The sequence below is a fragment of the Passer montanus genome, unplaced genomic scaffold (assembly GCF_014805655.1).
Source record: "Passer montanus isolate IOZ18808 unplaced genomic scaffold, ASM1480565v1 scaffold11, whole genome shotgun sequence".
Taxonomy (NCBI): Eukaryota; Metazoa; Chordata; class Aves; order Passeriformes; family Passeridae; genus Passer; species Passer montanus.
In genome coordinates, this window is record NW_024357613.1 from 12,813,921 (window position 1) to 12,834,425 (window position 20,505).

Here is a 20,505-nt window from a genome sequence, read left to right on the forward strand (position 1 = left end):
AACTCAAATGCAGTTAAGTATGGGTTTTTTTCTCTATTAGTCTGAAATAGCTGTGAGAAAGACTTTTATATTAATCTTTTTAGTCTTGTTTCATTTCCACTCACATTTATCAACACTATGTTTGAGACTTATCTATTGTTCACCAGCAGGACTGAAAGAGTAAAAAAAGCTGGTGTTAAAAATTGATATCTGCAAGTTGACATTTTTTCATTACAATAAATGCAAAAATTTGCTGACTCACTAACTTGTATGTTCAAGGCTGAATTCCTATTTTCAGCTTCTTCTTTTGATCTTTGCTTTCATAGAGTACAAAAGAAGTACTGAAAAGGAAGTCCTGTTTTCTGTTCATATCTGTTGGAAACACTATGGAAAGGAGAATACCAGTGTAATCCTGTGAAAGCTGGGTGCAAGTAAAGGACTGACCCTTTTTATTTTGGGGTGAAGCCTGAAGAGTTTCATGAGATAATTAATCTTAAGCTTGTTCAGCTTAATTCAGACATTGTTTGCTAGAGGTCACCAGATCCTGAGGCATGAGCAAGTAACTCTACAGCTACCCAGGTTTAATGCACTTCTAGCATGCAGTGCTTTTGAAAGCCCTGCAGGTAGTGTCAGGAAAAGCAGTTTAGGATTATGTTACCTGTCTCAGGGAGGTGCTTCAGTGGCAGCTGTTGAACTGAAGCACCTCAGTTCCTCAGTACACTGATGTGTCTCTCCCTGAGGAAGAGGTTTTACAGTATGGTGAAGGTGGTAAAGTGAATGTCAAGTACTGGGAGAATAAGACCAGAGAGAATGGCTTCATTCAAACTTGCTCTTCCCTCTCTTGCTATAACCCTTCATGATAGCAATTTTATGTGATTTCAGAAATTAATCTCACCTGGCTGCATTCTGTAGGGGCCTCTTCTATAATTAGGAGGAGAATAGCATTGAATGCAGCAATTGCCAAGTCATCAGTGCTAAGGGAGCACCTTTCTGATGGGTGTGTGTGACACTAAAAAGGCATGAAATTTGGAAAAGAATCATTGTTTGGTGGGGTTTTTTCAGGTGTAACATTCCTAAGCAGAAGCAGTTGAGATGGGAGTTGTAGTTACTATCAGAAAGTTATATGTGTGTTAGTGACTCTACAGGGATCTTTCCTGATTTCTTACTTTAGTCAAGTTATTTGATGCAACAAATAAATGTTGCATTTCTTTCTATGCTGTCTGTACTCAAAAGTCTATTTTGAAAATTGCTGTGTTTTGTCTTCCCCAAAGCTTGAAATATTTCGTGTTTATGTGTACTTAGATAACTGGCCACTTATAAAGTGGAGGAGTGAGGTTAACCTTGTTTCGTGAAGGATTTATTATCCAGCTGCTTGTTTCAGTTGTTCTCTTGGTTTTGTTTTATCTTGTCATCGGTTCCTTACTGAAAAAAAAATCAAAACCCTCCAGTTTTTCCATAGTATATCATTGTTCTTAAGTTTCTGTATTTCATTCAAAATTCAGGTTGTAGAATACTTTATATACCTACAGGTTGGATCACATGAGTACATATTTTTCTTAAAGGACATAAAATTCTGAATTTAACTTGTTCTATTTTACTTTCTGCCTAAATGAAGAAGCCTTGTTTGCTACTAGGATAATAAGATCTGCAGCAAATGAACCAACTTTGGAGGGAAGTATTAACAGAGTTTTGTCTGGCCAATCAGTTGTTAATAATCTTGGACACCAGGCTGTGGATTATAACAGACAATATCATCATGTGAGTAATAACCAGTGATGCTCCTAATTATAACATGTACAACTTGGTTTGCAAGCCTATTTTTCCAAGGCTTTTAACAATTATCACAAGGTTGACAAATACTGAAATAGTGAATGAAGACTTCCCTTTGGTCAAATACTACTTTTTGCTTTTAAAATATGCAAATATAACTATACTGCTTTTGAGTTGCTTGGATAGTGCTGTTGCTTTGGTGGTTCTATATAATTGAAGTCACATATTAAATTCTAAAAATTACTATTTCATTGTAAAAGAAGGTTAAATATAATTTCGTCTTATAATAATCTTCTGTGAATGTTTAAACAGTACTACTGTTCAGGGATTTTTCCTATTTGCATTACATTAAATATTTAATAGTATCTTCTGACTTCTCCAAGATGACTGAATTTACAGTACTGTAATGGTTTTTCCTTCTCCCTTACCAACTGCATAAAAAAGCTATTCATTGGGTACCTAAAGCATTGCTGCTTTTCTAGAAGTTGCATAATATAATAATTCTGGTAGCAATATAGTGGCTGTCATATGAGATGTTTTTGTTTCTTCTTGGATTTTTTTGTCTTGTTTTCCTCATATATATTTTGTAAATGAGAAAGTGGCTCATCAAAATGAATATAGGACATTTTGCTATTAAAGTGTTGGAGAGGGGGTTGTATTTTGGGTTGTTTTTTCAAGTGCCTTGTGTTGTTGCTGAGAGCTAGACAAACCAGTTAAATAAAACTGATGAGCAGAGTTCTGGTAAACAATCAGCCCAATGTAATGTTTTCCTGAATTGTCTACCCTAGGACTTATCATTTTCCCCTTTCAAAAGCTGTGATAGAGAGCTGTATTTGTTAAAACGAGTACAAGCAGCAGAGGAGGACCTGAACAGAGCTCGAGATTTGATTCAGCAGCTGGCCAGCAAGCTTTCACAAAAAGAGAAGGAGATGGAGGCCAAGGTTGTGGAACTGAAAACACAGCATGAAAAGGAGCTTTCCCATCTGGGTCAGGAAAACTATGTTCTTCAGAGTAAGGTACTTTATCATCTTGTATCCTCTGCCTATGGAAAAGAAGAAGCATTGCTTCTGAAAATTGAATCAATGTTACTTCGATGAGGTGTTGATGAGCAGAAAATCCAAATTTTCACAGACACCGCAATTTTATAAATGCATAACTGCTGTTACATTTATAGCCTGTAAGACATGATATTTTTTTCCTGGAGATAAACCATGTTATCCTGAGTTTCTTTACTTTGCTATTTTGAGAGTCTTGCAGCAAGTTTTTGCAGAAATTGAATTCACTCCCACAGATACTGCTTGTTATAGATAAGTACTATATGCTGAGATATTGTTTATAGTTCTTGATGCATTTTTCAATGTTGTGTTTTGTCTGTATGAAATATTCCCAGAGTTATTCCACTATACCCTTGTTGTGGATAACTCCCTGCATCATAACATAGCCTTCTGTCTAGACACATGAGAACAGAAACCTAGCTTTTCCCAAACATTTTATACCTTTTCTCTGTTTTATAATGCTTCTGTAAAACTCCAGAAAGAGCCACTCATTGGTCTACTCTCATACCATAATGAAGAGGTTGGACTGTAGTCTTGCAGAAAATTCTATGTTGCTAACAAAACTTTCTTATTGTTTGTATGTCTTTTTCTGAAAGCTAAGAAGTATGGAAGAGATTACCCAAGAAAAAAGGTGGACCCATGCAGCAACAATTCCTATAACTGAGGAAAAATTGGCCCAAATACAAAAAGAGATTGAAGATCAAGAGGTCATTATTCAAGGTTATCAACAGGTAACACCACACGTCATGTTGAACTGTGTTCTATCCAGTGTCAGAAACAAAATTGTTTCATGATCACCACTTTTCTGTTAAAAACAGGTGTCTTGTTTTCTAAAAAGTGGATGGAATTTGGATGTGAAGTGCAAACCTATTACAGGTTTAAAAAGTCTTTCACACGTCTTTTGGACTAAGTTTTTCCACAGCTCCACATAAATGTTCTAAATTGTAAAAATCAGTAACTTTTCAGTTGAGAACTGGGAAAATAGCTTGTGGTCAGTGAAGGGCCACAAACTTTTTCCCATTGTAGCTGAAAATTAGTATATTTAAGCAGCATTTGAAATCTGAAAAATTTTGGGTTTTAAAATGTTTTTCTCAAGATCTGAGCAGCAGATTTCAAGGTAACCTCATTAGTGTGCCTGATTTATATTACTTAGTCAAGTGGAGAAATAGGTAATTCAAGCTTAATAATCCTTTTGAATACTTACAGCTATAAAATCCAGTAGGCTTCCAGCTGATGCTCAGCATAATTCCTTGATATAAACACAATGTCTTTCCAGTATGGCTGTGAGCATCCCAAACCATGATGGTTTGTGTCCCCAGGACTGGAGCGTGGGCAGGCTGAGCTCTGATCTATCAGAACTCACCCATGAACACATTTTTAGAATATAGTTGGGATAGTTTGTAGGGGTCTTAGCTCCTACCTGCAGAGTAAGCAGACACTTGGATGAGATTGTAGATAATGAAAGTAGAGATCCATTTTAGAAGCTCAGTAATTAAATATTTAGTGTTTTCTTCCACTGTTTCAGCAGATAAACTATGTGACTCATAGAAAATTGTTTTATAACTGAAGAAAACAGTATGAACATTCTTTGTCTGTCTCAACTTAGGAAAATGAGAGGTTATACAAACAAATGAAAGAGCTACAAATCCAAAACAAAAAAAATGAGGAACGAATGTTTAAAGAGAATCAATGCTTAAAGACTGAATTAATACAGTTAAGGTAGGCTCATTTGCATATCTGACCTAAAATCTCTAGAATTTTCTGCTGTTTATTTGGGTTTTTTTATGAAGAACCATTGCAGAGTCTACCAGGTGCATGCTTTCCAATGTTTCTCAGGTTTGTGATCATGTTTCTTCTTTTGAGAATTGATTTGTGTTGATTATGGGCACTTAATTCTTTATTTTCTTGGTGGTGTTGCAAACCCGTGGGAAGACTAGGGACTTCCACTTGGGAAATATTTCAATGTTCTTATTCATATCAGAATGCATAATACATTATGTTGCACTTGTTTCTGATATTTTGGCTCTGCTGATGTTGTTAAGATGTTTTGAAGCTGTTGTAAGACACACAGTAGATCAGGGGGCACAAGAGGTTCTGCTAGTGGAGAAACAATTCTAGTCACTGCATTGTAGTCCTGTGAGATTTGCATCCTGTGCTAGTAATGAGGAAAAACAACCTAGCACTTGTGTGTACTCCTAATCTACAGATCTTTGCTTTGGAGAGGCCTGTAAATGTGTTCCACTGATGCAGGGTAGATTTTTATTTCCTTCCCTTGCGTAGTCCAAATAAACTAGTTCATGCATGGTGAGAAGACTTCACGTTACAGTGAATTTTGTGTATAAATGTGAATATTTGCTTCTCTTTTTGTTTTGAACCTGCACAGATTGACTTTGTGGGACAGTTTGGGGGCAGGGGGTGGTATTTGTTTCTCAGTAGCCACTGATAATATGCTGAGTCACCACATTGCATAACTGCTTTTGTGTTGCTGTTTAGAGAAAAGGTAGAGAAGATTAACAACCAGTCACGAGCCATGCAGGATTCTGAACCAGCCAGAAATCAGAGTTTCACAGAATTGATTTCAGAGCTTCGAGCAGCACAGGTAGGTTTACACCAAGCCTGTAAGATAACAGAGTAGTGCCTTTGCATGTAGCACAGAAATACAAATACCACTGGGAACACGAGGAGCAGGTGTGGCCTGATGCACACAGGCCTGATGTGGCCTGCTCAGCAGATCAGGATAGGAGCTCACTAGCAGTAACATACCTACATGCACCATGCACTCGGTCTGTTTACTGGCTGCTCCCAAAATCTCAGCTCCCCCAGCTGATTTTTGCTGTACCTGTGCATACCTAGGACCAAGGGGCTCCATCTATAGAGGTGGCTCTGGCACCAAGACCTTTTGTCCTACTTGGTCTTGAAGTTTGCTAGTGTTCATGTGTAGCAGAAAGAGAGACTGCCTGGAGAAAATGGCAAGAAATAGAATGTAGTAGGGTGAACTGTTGGGCAATACATTTGACAACTTATCCTGCAGTCTCAGAAGTCAAGCCATTTTCTTTACTGACCCTTTCAAAAAGCAGAGATTTTCTACTTCTATGACAGTTAAGTAAGGCTGAAAAAATCTGGAGTTTGGGGTTTTTTTTAAATGTTTAGCTTATGTTTTCCCATGCTCTTCTATTGCAGGGTCTGACAATAATACCAAAATGAAAATACCTTATTGTTGCTGTGGTCAGATGTAACTGTTGTGATTTAATCTTTGTGTGATGAAAAAGCATGCTCAGGGATTTTGTGTGATATTATGTGTTTAGTTTTTCATGTTTTCCTGTTTTCTCTAAAACCTAGAAAGAAGAAGCTAAATTGCAAGAAGAGATAAGACGTCTAAAACAAGATAAGCAAGCTCTTGAGGTAGACTTGGTACAAGCTAAAAAAGAGAGAGATTTAGCCAAAGTCCAGATTGCATCTGCATCAAGTAAAGCACCTTCATTTTGTTGAATAATTTTGCTTACTTTACATTTGAGTAAATAAATATGTAACAAAACCTTGTTTCTTATTAAAGTATTACTTAGTGAAATGCATCTAGACCATTTACAAATATGGTCTAAACGTCTAACTAAAGCATACAGTGAAGGACATGCTGCAGTACTTTTGGTACTCTGTTAGAAAGTATCTTCCTGTATCCAACCAAACTCTTTGTTGTGACCTGTTAACTTTGATTTCTTGCCAGGTTTTCACTGGACGTGGAAAAAAATTATTTCAATTATGTGACAACTCTGTTCATAAGAAAATATTTACTATGTTGCATCTTAGTCTCCTATTTAGTTCTTGCTCATTTTTTACCTATATCTGACACCTTGGGACTTTTTTCAGCATTTTTATCAGAGCTTTTTCCGGTTTGAATTAATGAGAGAGGGCTCAAAATTGGACTCTCTCATTTCCAGTGTCAGGCATCACAAATGCTAGGTGTAGTAATATTTACCTCCATGTCTCTTCTGAAAATGCTTGATCCCTAAATGGGAGGATTATGATCAATAAACATCAAAGCATATATTCTATATTGTCATTCATCTTGATGCTGAAGGTCTGTTTATTAGAGCATCATCAAGAACAAATCTTCCTGAGATTCTGTTTTAAATACTTTCTGTGGTGAACTGTAAGCCATTGAGTACTGCAGTGTATGAGAGAAGTAAAGGGGTTTTTACAAATAGTGTTGCTTTTAAAATACTATTTAGGATGTGGTTTTAAAACTACTGCAGAAACAGCATTGTCAAAATAGTAAATGTATGAAATATAATGAGGAAGAGAGTGTTGACTCTCTTCTTCAATATATAATTACTAATAAAATTACTAAGAATGTTTTATTCTTGTAGGTGAGATGTCTTATGAATTTAAAGTTATGGAAGAGTCGTACAAACAGGAAATTACTCATTTAAAGAAAAGACTTCAGTGGTATGCAGAAAATCAAGATCTTCTGGATAAAGATGCAGCCCGTCTTAAAGATGCAAGAGAAGAAATTGAGAAACTAAGACTAGAGGTGATAATATCTAGCTTTATCTAAGAAGTTAGAACTGAAAATTGTTCTTTTTCCATTGATGTGTGTAATGTAATTATTTCCTTCATAATAATCCCTTTTTTTGGGTATATTAGATTGGTTCTATTGGATGTCTTGCCTATGCTTCTGGGAACAAAAGTAACATACTTCCCTAAAACCTTCAAATTTCTTGACCTAAGGGAAAGAAGTATATTGTTATGTTAACAACCAAGAACACCCTTCTTCTCATTCTCTTTTCCTTCTTTTTGCTCCATAGTAACTTAGGCAACACATTTTTTTTCTCTTAAGTACCAGTTCTAAATTCTTTCTTAGGAAAAACTCCCTGATTACTGTGGTAGGGAGGAAAAACCCAAAACACTTGAAATCTAAAACAAAACTAATACATGAATCTTGAGTACTGGTGAGATTTGCATTGTCTGCTTGTCAGTACATTAGAATTAGGATTCACAAAAAAAAAAGAAATTACCAGTGCTAAAATGTATTGATCTTGAATCTTTTATGGTCTTTTATTAGAGAGATTGCAGGTGAAAGGAGATACTTCTGAAGGAGCAGCCAGGGACAGGCACCACCATATCAAATTTTGATCAAGATATCATTCCTGTGAAAGAAAATATTTTTATTGGCATTTTCTCTGGGCTGGACTGGTGTCTAAAAATTCTGCTGCCTAGAGCTATGACTTCATAGAAATAATCAAATCAGTCAAACTATAAAATGCTGGCAAAAAGCATGACTTAGCATGACTTGGTAATATTACCAATCTGGGAGAGAATTCAAGATAGGAATATTTTTAAATATCCAGGATATAATACCCCTGTCCTGAGATCATAGTGGCTAATAAAGGTAGGAAATTCAATTTTAGATTATAGCTTGAGCCCTCATGACCAGGCATCACAGGAATGCAGGAACATGAGTTATCCAGGTCCTTCCCCTGGTTCTCAGCTGGTACTCGGCTTTTATTTAGGCACAACATATAACATTGACTTTTGGCTGTTTCTATATCTCATCACATAGTGTAGCATTGCAGATCACAAACCATTTCCTAAACTCATCCTGAAATCATGGAATGCAATGTAGCAATTTATATGACAGCTTACTAATCAAGCCTGCATACTGGCAGTATGAAAGAAAGGAACACTAATACTGGTATGAAAACAAGAGTGTCCCAGAGCTGCAATTCTCTTTTAGATTTCCAAATCCAGTTTCAGTTGCTTTGGAGAAGGAAACTGTCATGTGAAGTCTGAAGAATCATACAGTACAGAAATTACTATTATGAGTTTTTAAGTGGCAGAATACTTTCATTGTACTATGTATGTTTGAAATGCTTTTGACAATGTCTCTGAATACATATTTCAATTTGTGTCCTCATAAATTGGACAGGTTGAGAAGCTCAGAGCTGAAGCAGGAGATCAGTGTGTGCAACAGAAGAAACGTTTACGAGACAGAGCAGCAGATGCTAAAAGAATTCAGGATCTTGAGCGACAAGTATGCAACAAAAAAACTCTTTCATTTAACCTTTGTTTCAGATAAGGTCTCTTAAAGCCCCATTTTTCATAAGGATAAAGCATAGCATGAAATTCTGTGATAAAGAAACTTGTGTTATTGGACACTCATGAACACAAAAAGCTGCAATTATTTAGTTAGAAGAGCTCTTCTTGCTACTATATTCTAACAAGCTGATATCCCTTTAAAAATCTTTTAAAATAACTGTTTAGACTTTCTTCAAAAGGGGCAAGAGGGCAAAAGCCAAAGCTTGCTGTTTGTCTTCTAAGACTCCTGTCCAGGTTCAGTAATTCCTTAACAGTATGACAAATTTCAACCAAGTTGATTCAAGAGCAGGACTTTAAATTCTACTGGATTCATACAAGATTCATGAAAACTGGGAGAGTGGAGACCTTAAAATACGTGTTTCTACTAAAGAAACATAATGTGGAAGTGGGCCTTCCTGAATTTTAGGAGGCAGCAGTTGCATTAATTAGGGATGTGGGACTCATGGGCAAGAGAATTTGCAGAGTTCTGATACTAATACCCTATCCTTAGATAAGAGAGGGACTTATTATTATGTTGGGTGCAAAGTGTTAGTTTTACATCATTGCATACTATGAAATAAAAGGCATATTATCTGTTCTATGAAATTAAATATCCATGAAATATCTTGAACAGTTGGAAACGTAGAACGTGAATGCAAATCCAGCAAAAAACGTATTCACCGCATTAAGACCCATTATAAAATCCCTTTTTCTTTTTACTTTCTTTAGACTATTGACATAAGGTGATCTGAAGACCAGAGCAATATTTTGTTTAAGATCATGTGTAAGTTAGTCAGTAAGAGACAACAAGTCTTGCTTTTCTGTAAACAAAAACATAAATGGGAAGAATATAAAATAATTCTCAATAGATGTGTCTATGGTTTTTACGCTTTCACCTTAAGGGAATGAAATTTTTTAACATTGTGTCACTTATTTCTGTTCCCTTTTCATTGGAACTTTATTATTTTTAACCTTTGACTTAATTTTCTTATGCATAGATCAAAGAAATGGAAGGAATTCTAAAAAGAAGGTATCCAAATTCTTTGCCTGCTTTGATTTTTGCTGCTGCTGCTGCTGAGAAAACAAATGATATTTCAGCTAGAACAAACACAGTTGAATTTTTGGAGAGAAGAATAAAAAAATTAGAAACAGAACTTGAAGGTAAAGATGATGAAGCTAAGAAAAGCCTTCGTGCCATGGAACAACAGTTTCAAAAAATAAAGGTAAAAGTTGAGTAGTCTACTATGCAAGTAACAGTCACAAGGCAACTAAGTGTAACACAGGATAGTGGTTAAAACTGCAGGCAAGGACCACATTCAAGGGTAAAAAAATACTCAAAGAATTTAGAGCCAGAATTTAAGTACCTTCAGCACCTAAGATAAAAATAGCATTGAAATTGCTAGGGTAGTATGGAAACGAAAACAACATGTTCTCAAGGCTTAATAATTTAATTCTTACAATTAAGGTAAATGTTTTTCACCCTGTGGGTCAGAGTAGCTGCTTCTGTAATTCCTTGTTGTACCAAAGGCTGTGATTTCAAAGGTCTGCTGACTGACCATTTCTGCAGGGAACATTGGGAACCACTAAACATACTGTCTAAAAATTACATGATAATTTAACCCTAAAGACTTGGGTTAGGAAGCATGAAAGTCTGGCATTTTACTTCAAGGAAAAGGTGAACTGCACAGGTGCTTAATGGGCTAGAAAGGAAAGCATTGGCCAGTTGTTCCACCTTTTCTCCATGAGTCACTCATCATACTTTCCTCAAAGGCCATCCAAGCTATTAAGAAGGTTAGATTTTCCTCAGCTCATTAGGAGTAAGATTCTGTGTCTTTCTGAATTCGTACTTCTATCTTCATACTTATAAACATGTAAAAAGAGAGATCTGTTAAAAATTAGGATGTTTTGAAAAATGTGAAGTACAGCTTTGAAGATGTGACATGAATGCCAGCTGAAGTATAACAAGTACATAATGACATCATTAACATTGGTAGCATCTGAAGAAAACTCTACATAAAAATGAAATATTTTCTTGTCAATATAATTGTCTATCTCATAGTTACTGCATCCATTGTGATTAGATTATTTTGTAGTAAATTTTTCGAGTAATTCTGTTTTACAGTAGACTTAATTATTTCACTCACTAATTTCTGAACTGATTGAGTAATTTGTTAGTAATCCTGATTTGTATTCTGTCTTCTGAAATCTTTATTCAGAAGGGCAGTAACTTTAAAGAATAGTAGGAAGAGCTAATTAATAACAGCACACTTGTGAAACTGCTTTTTTGTCACTACTTTCTACTCCCCTCCTAGATACAGTATGAACAAAGACTTGCAGAGCTTGAGCAACTACTTGCCTATGAATTTATGAATGAAACACCAAAACTGAATGGTGATAAAGCCACTTCTGCAGAGCTTGAACAGGAGCTTCAGAATCTAAAGAAGACCCATCAGATCACTGTTGGAAACCTCCAAACAGAAATTGAAAATCTTAAAAGTCAAAATTCCCAATTAAAACTCAGAAGTAAAAATGACAATAAAGACTTAGAGTCCATGGACTCTAAGATGAAACACGGTAGCACAAAAGACAGGTTGTTAAAACTAAATGAAGAATTAGTCACCAAAAATAAAGAAATCCTAGACCTCACAAAAACTGTAGAGAAACTTCAGAAAGAAAGGATGGTGATGTTGTCTGATAACAATTTGAGAAATAAAACAAACAGTAATGGGAGCTCTACTGAGGTCATGAAAAAAAATACCTCAGCAAGAGATGGAAGGAATTCCAGCAACACTGAACCCTGTCTAAGCATTTTCAATGGTGACAAATCACACCAACCACATACATTTTCTGATTCTCATCTCTCGGAAATTCTGCAAGAAAATGCACATCTGAAAGCAGAGCTGGAGAAATTGTCCCTGGAAATGAGCCAGCAGCGGGTGAAGTCCCAAGCAGCCCTGGCTTATTCTGAAAGCAGCATGCGAAGGTAAATGCTCGACAGATTCCTTAAAAAACCTTCTTAAAGTCTTGGCAAACATAGAATTGAAGTAGCACTTTAACATGTCAGTCATGTGTGAAGGTTGCTTATACCTTCATTTGTACTGTTTCTGGCTTTGGGGGTTTTTTGTTACTTTGGGGGTTTTTTTAAGCGGTGCACAGTCACAGCTCTTTCTACAGGCAAACCTGTGTTAATGCTTTTATTAATACTATAATTTCTTATGCTTTTAAGTAAAATATCTCAGTGTAAATCATCATATCTTAGATGCTTTGTGTTGTATAGCATTAATACTTGGTCCATGTTCTTTCCTTCAAACCTGGAGTGTGCTTTCAATGGAATTTACTTGGCCAACTGTAGAAACCTTATACTTCACCTAGTTTCCCTTACATCCCTTCAAAATCAAAGTAGAAGAAATTGACATGCAATTTAGATTGCAAGACATTCTTTTCTAAAATAGATACCTAAAAGAAGATAGCTGCATTATGATTAAAAAGCATGTGTTCTCTTGCCACTGTTTTAATAAGTAGAACCAGCAAAGATGATTGACTGCGTTTTTTGTATCCTAACTGCCTCTAGTAAGATGATACACATATCCACCATTGTAGGTTTCCCACCCTTTTCTCCCTTCAGAGCAATAGAAGTAATGGTGATCCTGTCTTGCAAGGTTTTGTTGTGAAATATAGAAGAACTGCTGCCTTTAACATTTTCGTTATATTGTGTGTTCAAGTGAGAAGCTGCTGCATTTTTGAAGAGCTGCTTTACTGCATTTCACTTTTCTCTTGCTCTGTTCAGGATGCAGGAAGACACAGCAGAATACATTGCATCTCTGAAAGCTTCCCACCAGAGGGAAGTTGAGAAGATTGTTTGCCAGCATGCAAAGGAACATTCTACTTCTAAAGTAGCTGAACTAAAGAACAGAATTTCAGCACAGGAGGTAAGATACAGTAGATACATTGCTTACATACAGATATATCTTAAAGTTATTTCTTTCTCTAAAAGAAGTATTACTCTAAACTTACTTTCTTTGAAGTAGGACTTACTGTTTTAAAAATCATCCTGTGCCACAGTATGTACAGAATTCCAGAATGGCTGAGGTTGGGAGGGACCTCTGAAGGTCATTTTGTCCAACTGCTCTGCTCAGGAAGGTCATCCAGGACCATGTCCAGGTGGCTTTTGAGTTTCTCTAAGGAGGGTGATTCTGCCACTTCTCTGGGCTGTTTTATACATGGTGGAAAGAGCTGTTTCATTCAGATTATTTAAGAACATTTTAAAATGAGGTACTTGAAGATTGAGGCTTGTTTTCATATATTACATGTGTACTTGTGTGCTATTTAACAGCCCATGCACACACACATTGGAGGCAGTGTTGTTAATGCACACAGCACTCACACCTGCACTTACATTACAGTCACAGAATCACAGAATGTTATGGGGCTGGAATGGACCTCAAAGATCATCTATTCACAAGCCCCCTGCAGGGACACCTCCTACTAGAACAGGTTGCTCAAGGCCTTATTCAGCCTGGCTTTGAACAGTGCCAGGTTTGTGGCATCTACAGCCTTCCTGGGAAGCCTGTTCCAATGCCTTTCCACCCTCACAGTAACGAATTTCTTCCTAATATTTATCCTAAACGTCCACAATTTCAATGTGTACCCATTACTCCTTGTGCTATCACTGCAGTTTCTGATGATGAGTCTCTCTGGATTCCTTGTAGGCCCCTTCAGATACTGGAAGGTTGCTATGAGGTTTCCACACAACCTTCTCTGCTCCAGGCTGAACTGCCCCAACTTTCTCAGTGCTACTTATTTTTTTCTGTACTTCTCCTGCACTGGTTTTCACATGTTGTCATGGGTGTTTATGCTGACGACAAAATATTTTTTAACCTTTTTTAGATATTAATAAAGCATCTTCAAGAACAACTTGGTGAACAAGAGAGACGTCAAGAAGCTCTTTTAGTTTCACAGATAAGAGAGCAACTCTTACAAAAAGAGGTATATTTAAATTTCAATGGGTTATTATTAGTCTAATAAGAGTTTTCATCCTAATTAATTTCAAACCTGAAATAATATATAGTAAAATAAGTCTTAGAGACAAAATCTTTGTCAGTTGCTTCTACACCAATTATCCCTGAGAATGCAAGATTTTTCTAGTGCGACCAGGAGAACAACACAGAACAGAATGCAGAATTTTGACCTTTTTTGATGTTAATATTTTTATCATTATTTTGTTTGAAATGTCTGACATCTGTATGAAATTTTATCAGTAGGTTAATCCAGGTTTTCATATCCTCTGAGAGTTATGGTGGGTAGTGGTAAATAGACCACAGGACTTTTTCTTTATTCCTCTTAATTAAGAGGATTTTTTATTACTGTTTTTAAAAGCTTTTCTTTTTTCATCCTCCATTGCCATAAAACTGACTTAGGCAGTTATATTCTTGGCTTTCTCCTCTGCCATCTCTGAAACTTAATGTGTCTTTAGAAGGGTGAGTTACCTATAAAAGTTATGAAATTCAGTGGGTTTTGAGAGAAGTATCTATTTTTTTCCCTAATCTTCTATCAATAGCAAATAATATAAAAGTTACACTTGTTCTTATCTTTGCCTTTGAGTTTTGTATCAAATTGCTGTCCAGCTTGTTAGCTCAAGCTTTTAGAATTATTTGCTATGCATTTGTTGTTCTTGAAGTAGTGCCAATCTTTGTTGCCATTTCCTGTTCAGGAGGATGATGTAGCCTGTCTCAGCATTGTGCCTGTGCTTCATTCACCATCTCCTTGATGTATGAAGAGCACTAATTTTAATGTAATTTTGATAATACTCTAACTTGCAAGGATAATTAAAAGCAATTAATCTTAAACTCACTAAACTCAGATTTATCTGGGTATTTATCTTACATATGCAAAATTCCACCTCTGTTGTGATGTATTTGTATAAAACTGTGGGTTTGTAGAGTGAGAAAAAAGATGTTTAATAGGACACTATTAAACAAGTTCTGTGTTTGCAGAATAGAGACTCAGACTTCGGGTTCATATAGATGTTGGCTTTCCTTACAAAACTTGTTTCATTCCAGTGGTGTCAGTATATATAATACTTCTTCCTGGAAAAACAGGGCAAGAGTACAATGAGACAAATGTTATTGTTTCCTCTATGACTGCTTTACAGATTATTGACAGTGATGGTTTAAGAAATCATCCAATCTGACCCACATGGTAGAGGCCAACTTCAAGAAAATGTGAAGGAGTGTCTTTGTTATAGAAATCATTGCAAGACTGTGCAGAGAGAAATATCTATGCCTTGCTTTTGCCCTCTAGCACAACTTCTGTGCTGCTTTTAAAATACATCTTAAGCATTTAATGGTTCAATAAGTTTTGCTGAGTAAAGAAGACAACCAGACCTGGAAATGGAAATAGTCATGACAGGGGAAAGCACCTCACTGGTAATAGGATTGAGTCTTGTGTCTAAAATGGTGATACATCCAAAAAGGCAAAGTTTTTCCTGAGGCTTCTTGGAAGATTGTTATTTGAATACTAATCTCAGAGGTGCTGTTCATGGATGTTTTCCATTAACTGAGTGCTTCCTTTCCTTAACAGCTTGCACTTAGCACTGCATTGCATTTGACGTGGTTCTGTCACTGGCAAAATACACAGAGCCTGTTTTCTCCTGGGGCTTTATTCCCCTCATGAGATCTTTCTACTATGATTTTTAATTGTATTTAATTATATACTTAAGACCACACATCATCCCTTCCCTTCAGCAGGGCAACTTAGCTGCCAAGCAGCAGACACTCGTTTGTACAGACCTTTTGAAACTAAGACTTCTGCTCTTCTGAAAAACGTGGCTGACCAGATTCAAAACTGCAGGAGTAATGGACAGGCAAAAACATAATGACATAGGCCTCGTTATTGTAGAAAGCCACCTTGAAATGTGGAAATAATAGTAAGCTGCCTCAGAGTCACTTCTCAGTGAGAGTGATAACCTCTTACAAAGACACAAAGCTTCCAGCTACCTGAATTCACAGCAGAGAGGCAGGGATGACTGAGTGCTTGAAGAGGAGTAGCAGCTCTCAAATATATTGGCTAAGGGAAGCTAAGGACTACCATAAAGGATAAAGATGTCAAAGTTTTCACTTTCGTTTACTTATACACATTAAGAGTGACCAAAAAATACTTTGGATGAAGGAATATCAAGTTACTTAAAACAGGCAAAGAATGAGAATAACCCAGTAGAGCTTTATAAGAAAACTTCCCTGAATTTCTGGAGGATTAGGAAATCAGTTTTAAGTCATTGTCAAGTTATTTTGCCTGGTAATTACTAAACTTACATGCAGGGTTATAATAATCTCTCTTAGCAGCGTGTCTTTAATTAACTTAGTCTTTAGAAATACACTGGTATCTTTTATATTTAGTCTTTATCTTGGGTGTGAGAAGGAAAAGTGTAAGAACATCTAATCATAATATTCTCTGTTAACTTTTGTTGTATGAAGTATAAAATGTGACAGAACACAATCCCTTCATAACATTATTAACCGGACTGGATTTATCAGAGGACTAGACTTTCATGTCCTCAAGCTACTTCTTAGAAATGAAAAATCCTAATATAAGTCCCTGAGCCCTGTTAAAGCTTTTGAACAAAGAAGATTTCTCTTTTATGTCTTCCTTTCTACAGCTTTTGAATGTAATGATTAAACAGTGCAAATACCTTTTTAAAGGAATCTGGTTTATACACTGCCTAACACAATTATATCAATTTTCATCATTTCTCTTTCACTGTAGGTGACAAAATTGTTGGAAGAACTGAGAGAGGCTAGGGAGAGCCAGAGTCCTGAAATGAAACATTTCTTGTGCCTGGAAAAGAAAATCAAGCATATAGAGAGCAGACATGCAGAAAGAGAGTATGAAATTCAAAAGGTACACCAGTGCATAGCTGCATTTACTTCTCAAGAGCAATTTATTGGTTTAACTGTGATTTTATGGTATTTATTCAGGCTTATTTAGCTCACACTGCAGAAGGAAAGTCTTTTTTATGCAGCCATGGTTTTGTCTTTGCCTGCTAATGCAAGTGAGTGTGGGTGCCTGCCTGGTCAGCTCGACCCTGCTGTGGTAATTAAGATTACTTGTGTAACTTCCTTGCAGCCTGGTCTAAGGTCTTGGTGTTCCAGAGGGCTGGACTCCAGACAGACCTCTGGAGTCAGTATCATTATTTCGTTCTTCAGTTTCACAATGAAAGTGAGCTACTGAAGACTGACAAGAGTTTGGAGTGCAGAGTCTAACCTATGATATATTCCTCAACAGAACTGTAATTATCTAGTTCTTGTAGCCCTATTCAGAAAAGCTACATTAAAAGTATAGTAATGTCTTTTTTTTTTTTTAAATTGTAAAACCAGATCTCAAGGAATATGTTTTTAATATACAGATTTTTTTGTTGTGGAAGGATTTCTTCTTGTACATTTCTGTATCAGATACTTATTTTCTTTCAAAAAAGACCTGGGCATAAAACAAGTCATTGGATTAAAAGTAAATCCTGTTGCCACTGTTGCTTTTGTTATTTTTGTTCACATTCTGTCCTGCTAAAGGTGACTATAATACAATTCATTTTTTACTATTAATTTGCTTTATATAATGTGAGGATGTATTTACCATTTCTGTGAAGTGTTTGCTGCTGCCTACTCTGTGATCTAGCTCCACAGAATACCAATAGTATTTACTAAGATGTTTTGTAATTTTTTGGGCTTTTTCAAAGAAATAATAGTATACATAATTACTACTAAATAATTTCATCTTTTTGTGGTGCTCCTGCCCTTGTTACATGTTAAGCTTTGGGTTTTGTTTTGTCCTAGTTTTCTCCTGTAACCATCAGCACTGGAGCATTGAACAGTTGCCCAAACAAATTATATCAAAATGAATAGTGTTGAAAAGGAAATTGCTGAGCATGAAGTGAACGGGTTATCCTTAGTATCAAACTGCAAATATGATAATTATGGCCTTTAAGTGATAGGCTCTCTTTAAAGGATCTATTACAATTAATTGTGGTGTGGAACTTTACACTTCTTATGCTGTGTAACTTCATAGGATTATGTCACGGATTTGTGTTAAAGTTATTCAGACCTTTATCTGCAGCAGCATCAGATCTTTGTAACTACAGGACAGTTTTTGACAATTCACAGAACTTGTGGTTTTTGAAAGTTTTACATGTCATTCCGATTTAGTTTGTTTTGCAGAGCATTATTTTAATTACTACATTTAAGTGGAAATTCAGAAAGTTAATTTTGATTTATAGAGAGTTTTATATTATATGCTTAGCTTTGCCTTAAATATTCAAATGTAATTGCTGCTTTGGAGACGATAAGTTAAATTCTTCTGGGGCTCATTAGTCAATAATAAATTCTACCCTTCTGTCATTAATGCAGATATTTAAAGGAATTCATTGCTAGCAGAATGATTTTTGTAATATTCAGAACAAATTGCTTCCATGTAATGTGAGCATTCAGCCTTGAGACTGAGCATCAGATAAAATGATGTGGCAGATTTTTGCAAAGTGGCAGCACTGGCTGAGTATTGGCATAGGAAATCACAGTGTTTTCTTCTAATTTGCAGGCGACCCAACTAAGACAGCACATTTCTGAAGTAAGGCAAACCCAGGAGGTTGAGAAGTGGCGAAGGCTGGCGCAACAGAAGAATCAGGAACTGGAGAAATTTCGAATGGAGTTGGATTCAATACTGGATGTTCTACGTGAACTGCAGAAACAAGGGGTTGTTATTCCTGCACCTGATTCCAGTGGATTCAGAGTGACAGACAGCTGTTAGAAGACATGATTAGGTAGTAGTTAAATAGAGCAGCAGAATTTTAATATTCAAAGTTATGTATAGAAATGTTATTGAAAATCATTATTGCAACATGTATAAATTGCATTGCATTTTGATCCTCTCTGGAATCTCTCATGTCCAGAAGCAGATTTGCATTGAGCAATACTCTAGTCATACTGTATGTCTTCTATTTTCTTAGTAATAAATTTACATATTTTTTAATAATAGGAATATTGAGGTTATTCTGTAAATTCAACTACCATTGAAAAATTTCCTTTTTCAGTCTCTAGAACATGCCTGAATATTTTTACGTTTGATTTCTAATTTGTCTTGTAGTGATTCCTTTGTGAAAAATTTGAGTAGTAAGCTGTTTAGTTCGTATATTTAGTGTATAGCATTGATGTATTTCATTCCATAGGGCAGTAAAAGCATATTTTTCCAACATTTGCTTCTCTCCCTCCAATTAATATAATATTCCTTCCCTGTAGACCTCTTTCCACTTTAGGGAATGATTGGAGGGCTGGAACAGAGCAGGCATTCCTGGTGGTACTCAAATTCAAGCTGTTCGTTGTTTCCTTTTCAGATTATTCCAGCTGTGCTGGTAGGACTGATAGCAGAGTGGGTCTGGCTGAATTCTCACAGGGCAGATACAGAAAAAAACTATAAAATACAGTGTGAGTGTAGTTATTGGTGTCCCTTTTAAAAGGGAAGGCTGTATTGATAAGGTTTTTACAATGGGCTGTTCAGGATCTGACATAGTAAGTACCTCTGTAGGTGATCTTGACAGGCTAAGAGACCAGTCAGATGTAAAGACAGTGGGCTAAAGCTCAGACTTCAGGGATGTGTAGGTGGGGAGATGTAGAGTTAAAATACTGGGCAAGTTAGGAAAGGGGCCAGGGGGAAGAAAACATGAAAAAAAAATGAAAACCAGACCAAAATACCAAACATGGAGGTAACTTTCTGGTGAGCTGACAGTCATCATGGCAGGTAACACACTGAGTGTTGGAGGCTGTTGCTTCCTCCCTCTCCTCAGGTCCTGCCAGTTACACACCTGTGCTGTAGAGCTGGTACATAGGAGCAAGTCCTGCTGCAGCACAAATGTGTAGCTTAGGGTACTACACTTTTGATCTCTTCTTTCAAGAAAGAGATGGACCCAGTGGAGGGAAAGAAGAATCATCACTCCAGGAAACTAAAGACAGACGAATCATCACTCTGGGAACTGTAGCTCTAGGAACCTCTGGAGCCATAGGAACTGCACCTGATCTCTTCCTTCAAGAAAGAGATAGACCAGTGGAGGGAAAGAAGAATCATCACTCCAGGAAACTAAAGACAGACGAATCATCACTCTGGGAACTGTAGCTCTAGGAACCTCTGGAGCCATAGGAACTGCACTGCTCCAGAGAGGAGCCTGGGGGGATGATGAGCATGGCTACTACACTTAACATATATGAAAAACCTACTGCTAAATGTAAGAAGCAGTAATTAAAAATAAAGGAAATATAAATAGATGATGATGGCTATATGGTGGTTGGAAGGCATGCTTTCCCAATAAATCAGTACATTATTAGTTTGAAGTTTCAGTGGGTGTGCAAGTCCTTAAGAATTCCCAAGCACGTATGCTGAGGTTGTATCTCAGTCAACTCTACTTACCTGGGCAACTCTTCTATAGGGCAAAGAGAAGATGAAAGCCAGACTGTACTCCTTAGGTCCCTGAGGACCTGCAGTATTGGTTGAATCTAGCATTTAAGTCAGATGTGAAATAGTTCAGGTCTGTGCTTGCCTGTTTACGTATCAAGATCCTCAGGGACCAGCAATAGATGTGCATTTTCTGTCATAC

General features: G+C 36.5%; 1 protein-coding gene across 6 annotated transcripts in view; it reads left to right on the forward strand.

Moving 5' to 3' along the window:
- Positions 1 to 19,897, forward strand: part of CEP162 (centrosomal protein 162) — a 43,749-nt gene extending 23,852 nt beyond the window's left edge. For 3 of the 6 annotated variants that reach the window (XM_039729464.1, XM_039729490.1, XM_039729473.1), the window contains exons 15-28: positions 1,595 to 1,737; positions 2,538 to 2,765; positions 3,401 to 3,535; positions 4,411 to 4,523; positions 5,298 to 5,403; positions 6,144 to 6,270; positions 7,169 to 7,332; positions 8,728 to 8,832; positions 9,875 to 10,099; positions 11,189 to 11,859; positions 12,664 to 12,805; positions 13,764 to 13,862; positions 16,638 to 16,772; positions 18,459 to 19,895. In XM_039729464.1, coding sequence (XP_039585398.1) covers positions 1,595 to 1,737; positions 2,538 to 2,765; positions 3,401 to 3,535; positions 4,411 to 4,523; positions 5,298 to 5,403; positions 6,144 to 6,270; positions 7,169 to 7,332; positions 8,728 to 8,832; positions 9,875 to 10,099; positions 11,189 to 11,859; positions 12,664 to 12,805; positions 13,764 to 13,862; positions 16,638 to 16,772; positions 18,459 to 18,668 — 2,603 coding nt within the window. In that variant the 3' untranslated portion in view covers positions 18,669 to 19,895. Of the gene's footprint in view, positions 1 to 1,594; positions 1,738 to 2,537; positions 2,766 to 3,400; positions 3,536 to 4,410; positions 4,524 to 5,297; positions 5,404 to 6,143; positions 6,271 to 7,168; positions 7,333 to 8,727; positions 8,833 to 9,874; positions 10,100 to 11,188; positions 11,860 to 12,663; positions 12,806 to 13,763; positions 13,863 to 16,637; positions 16,773 to 18,458 lie in introns of all 6 variants that reach the window. The other 3 variants (XM_039729499.1, XM_039729509.1, XM_039729482.1) reach the window with 2 other exon arrangements.
- The last annotated feature ends 608 nt before the right edge of the window (positions 19,898 to 20,505 follow it).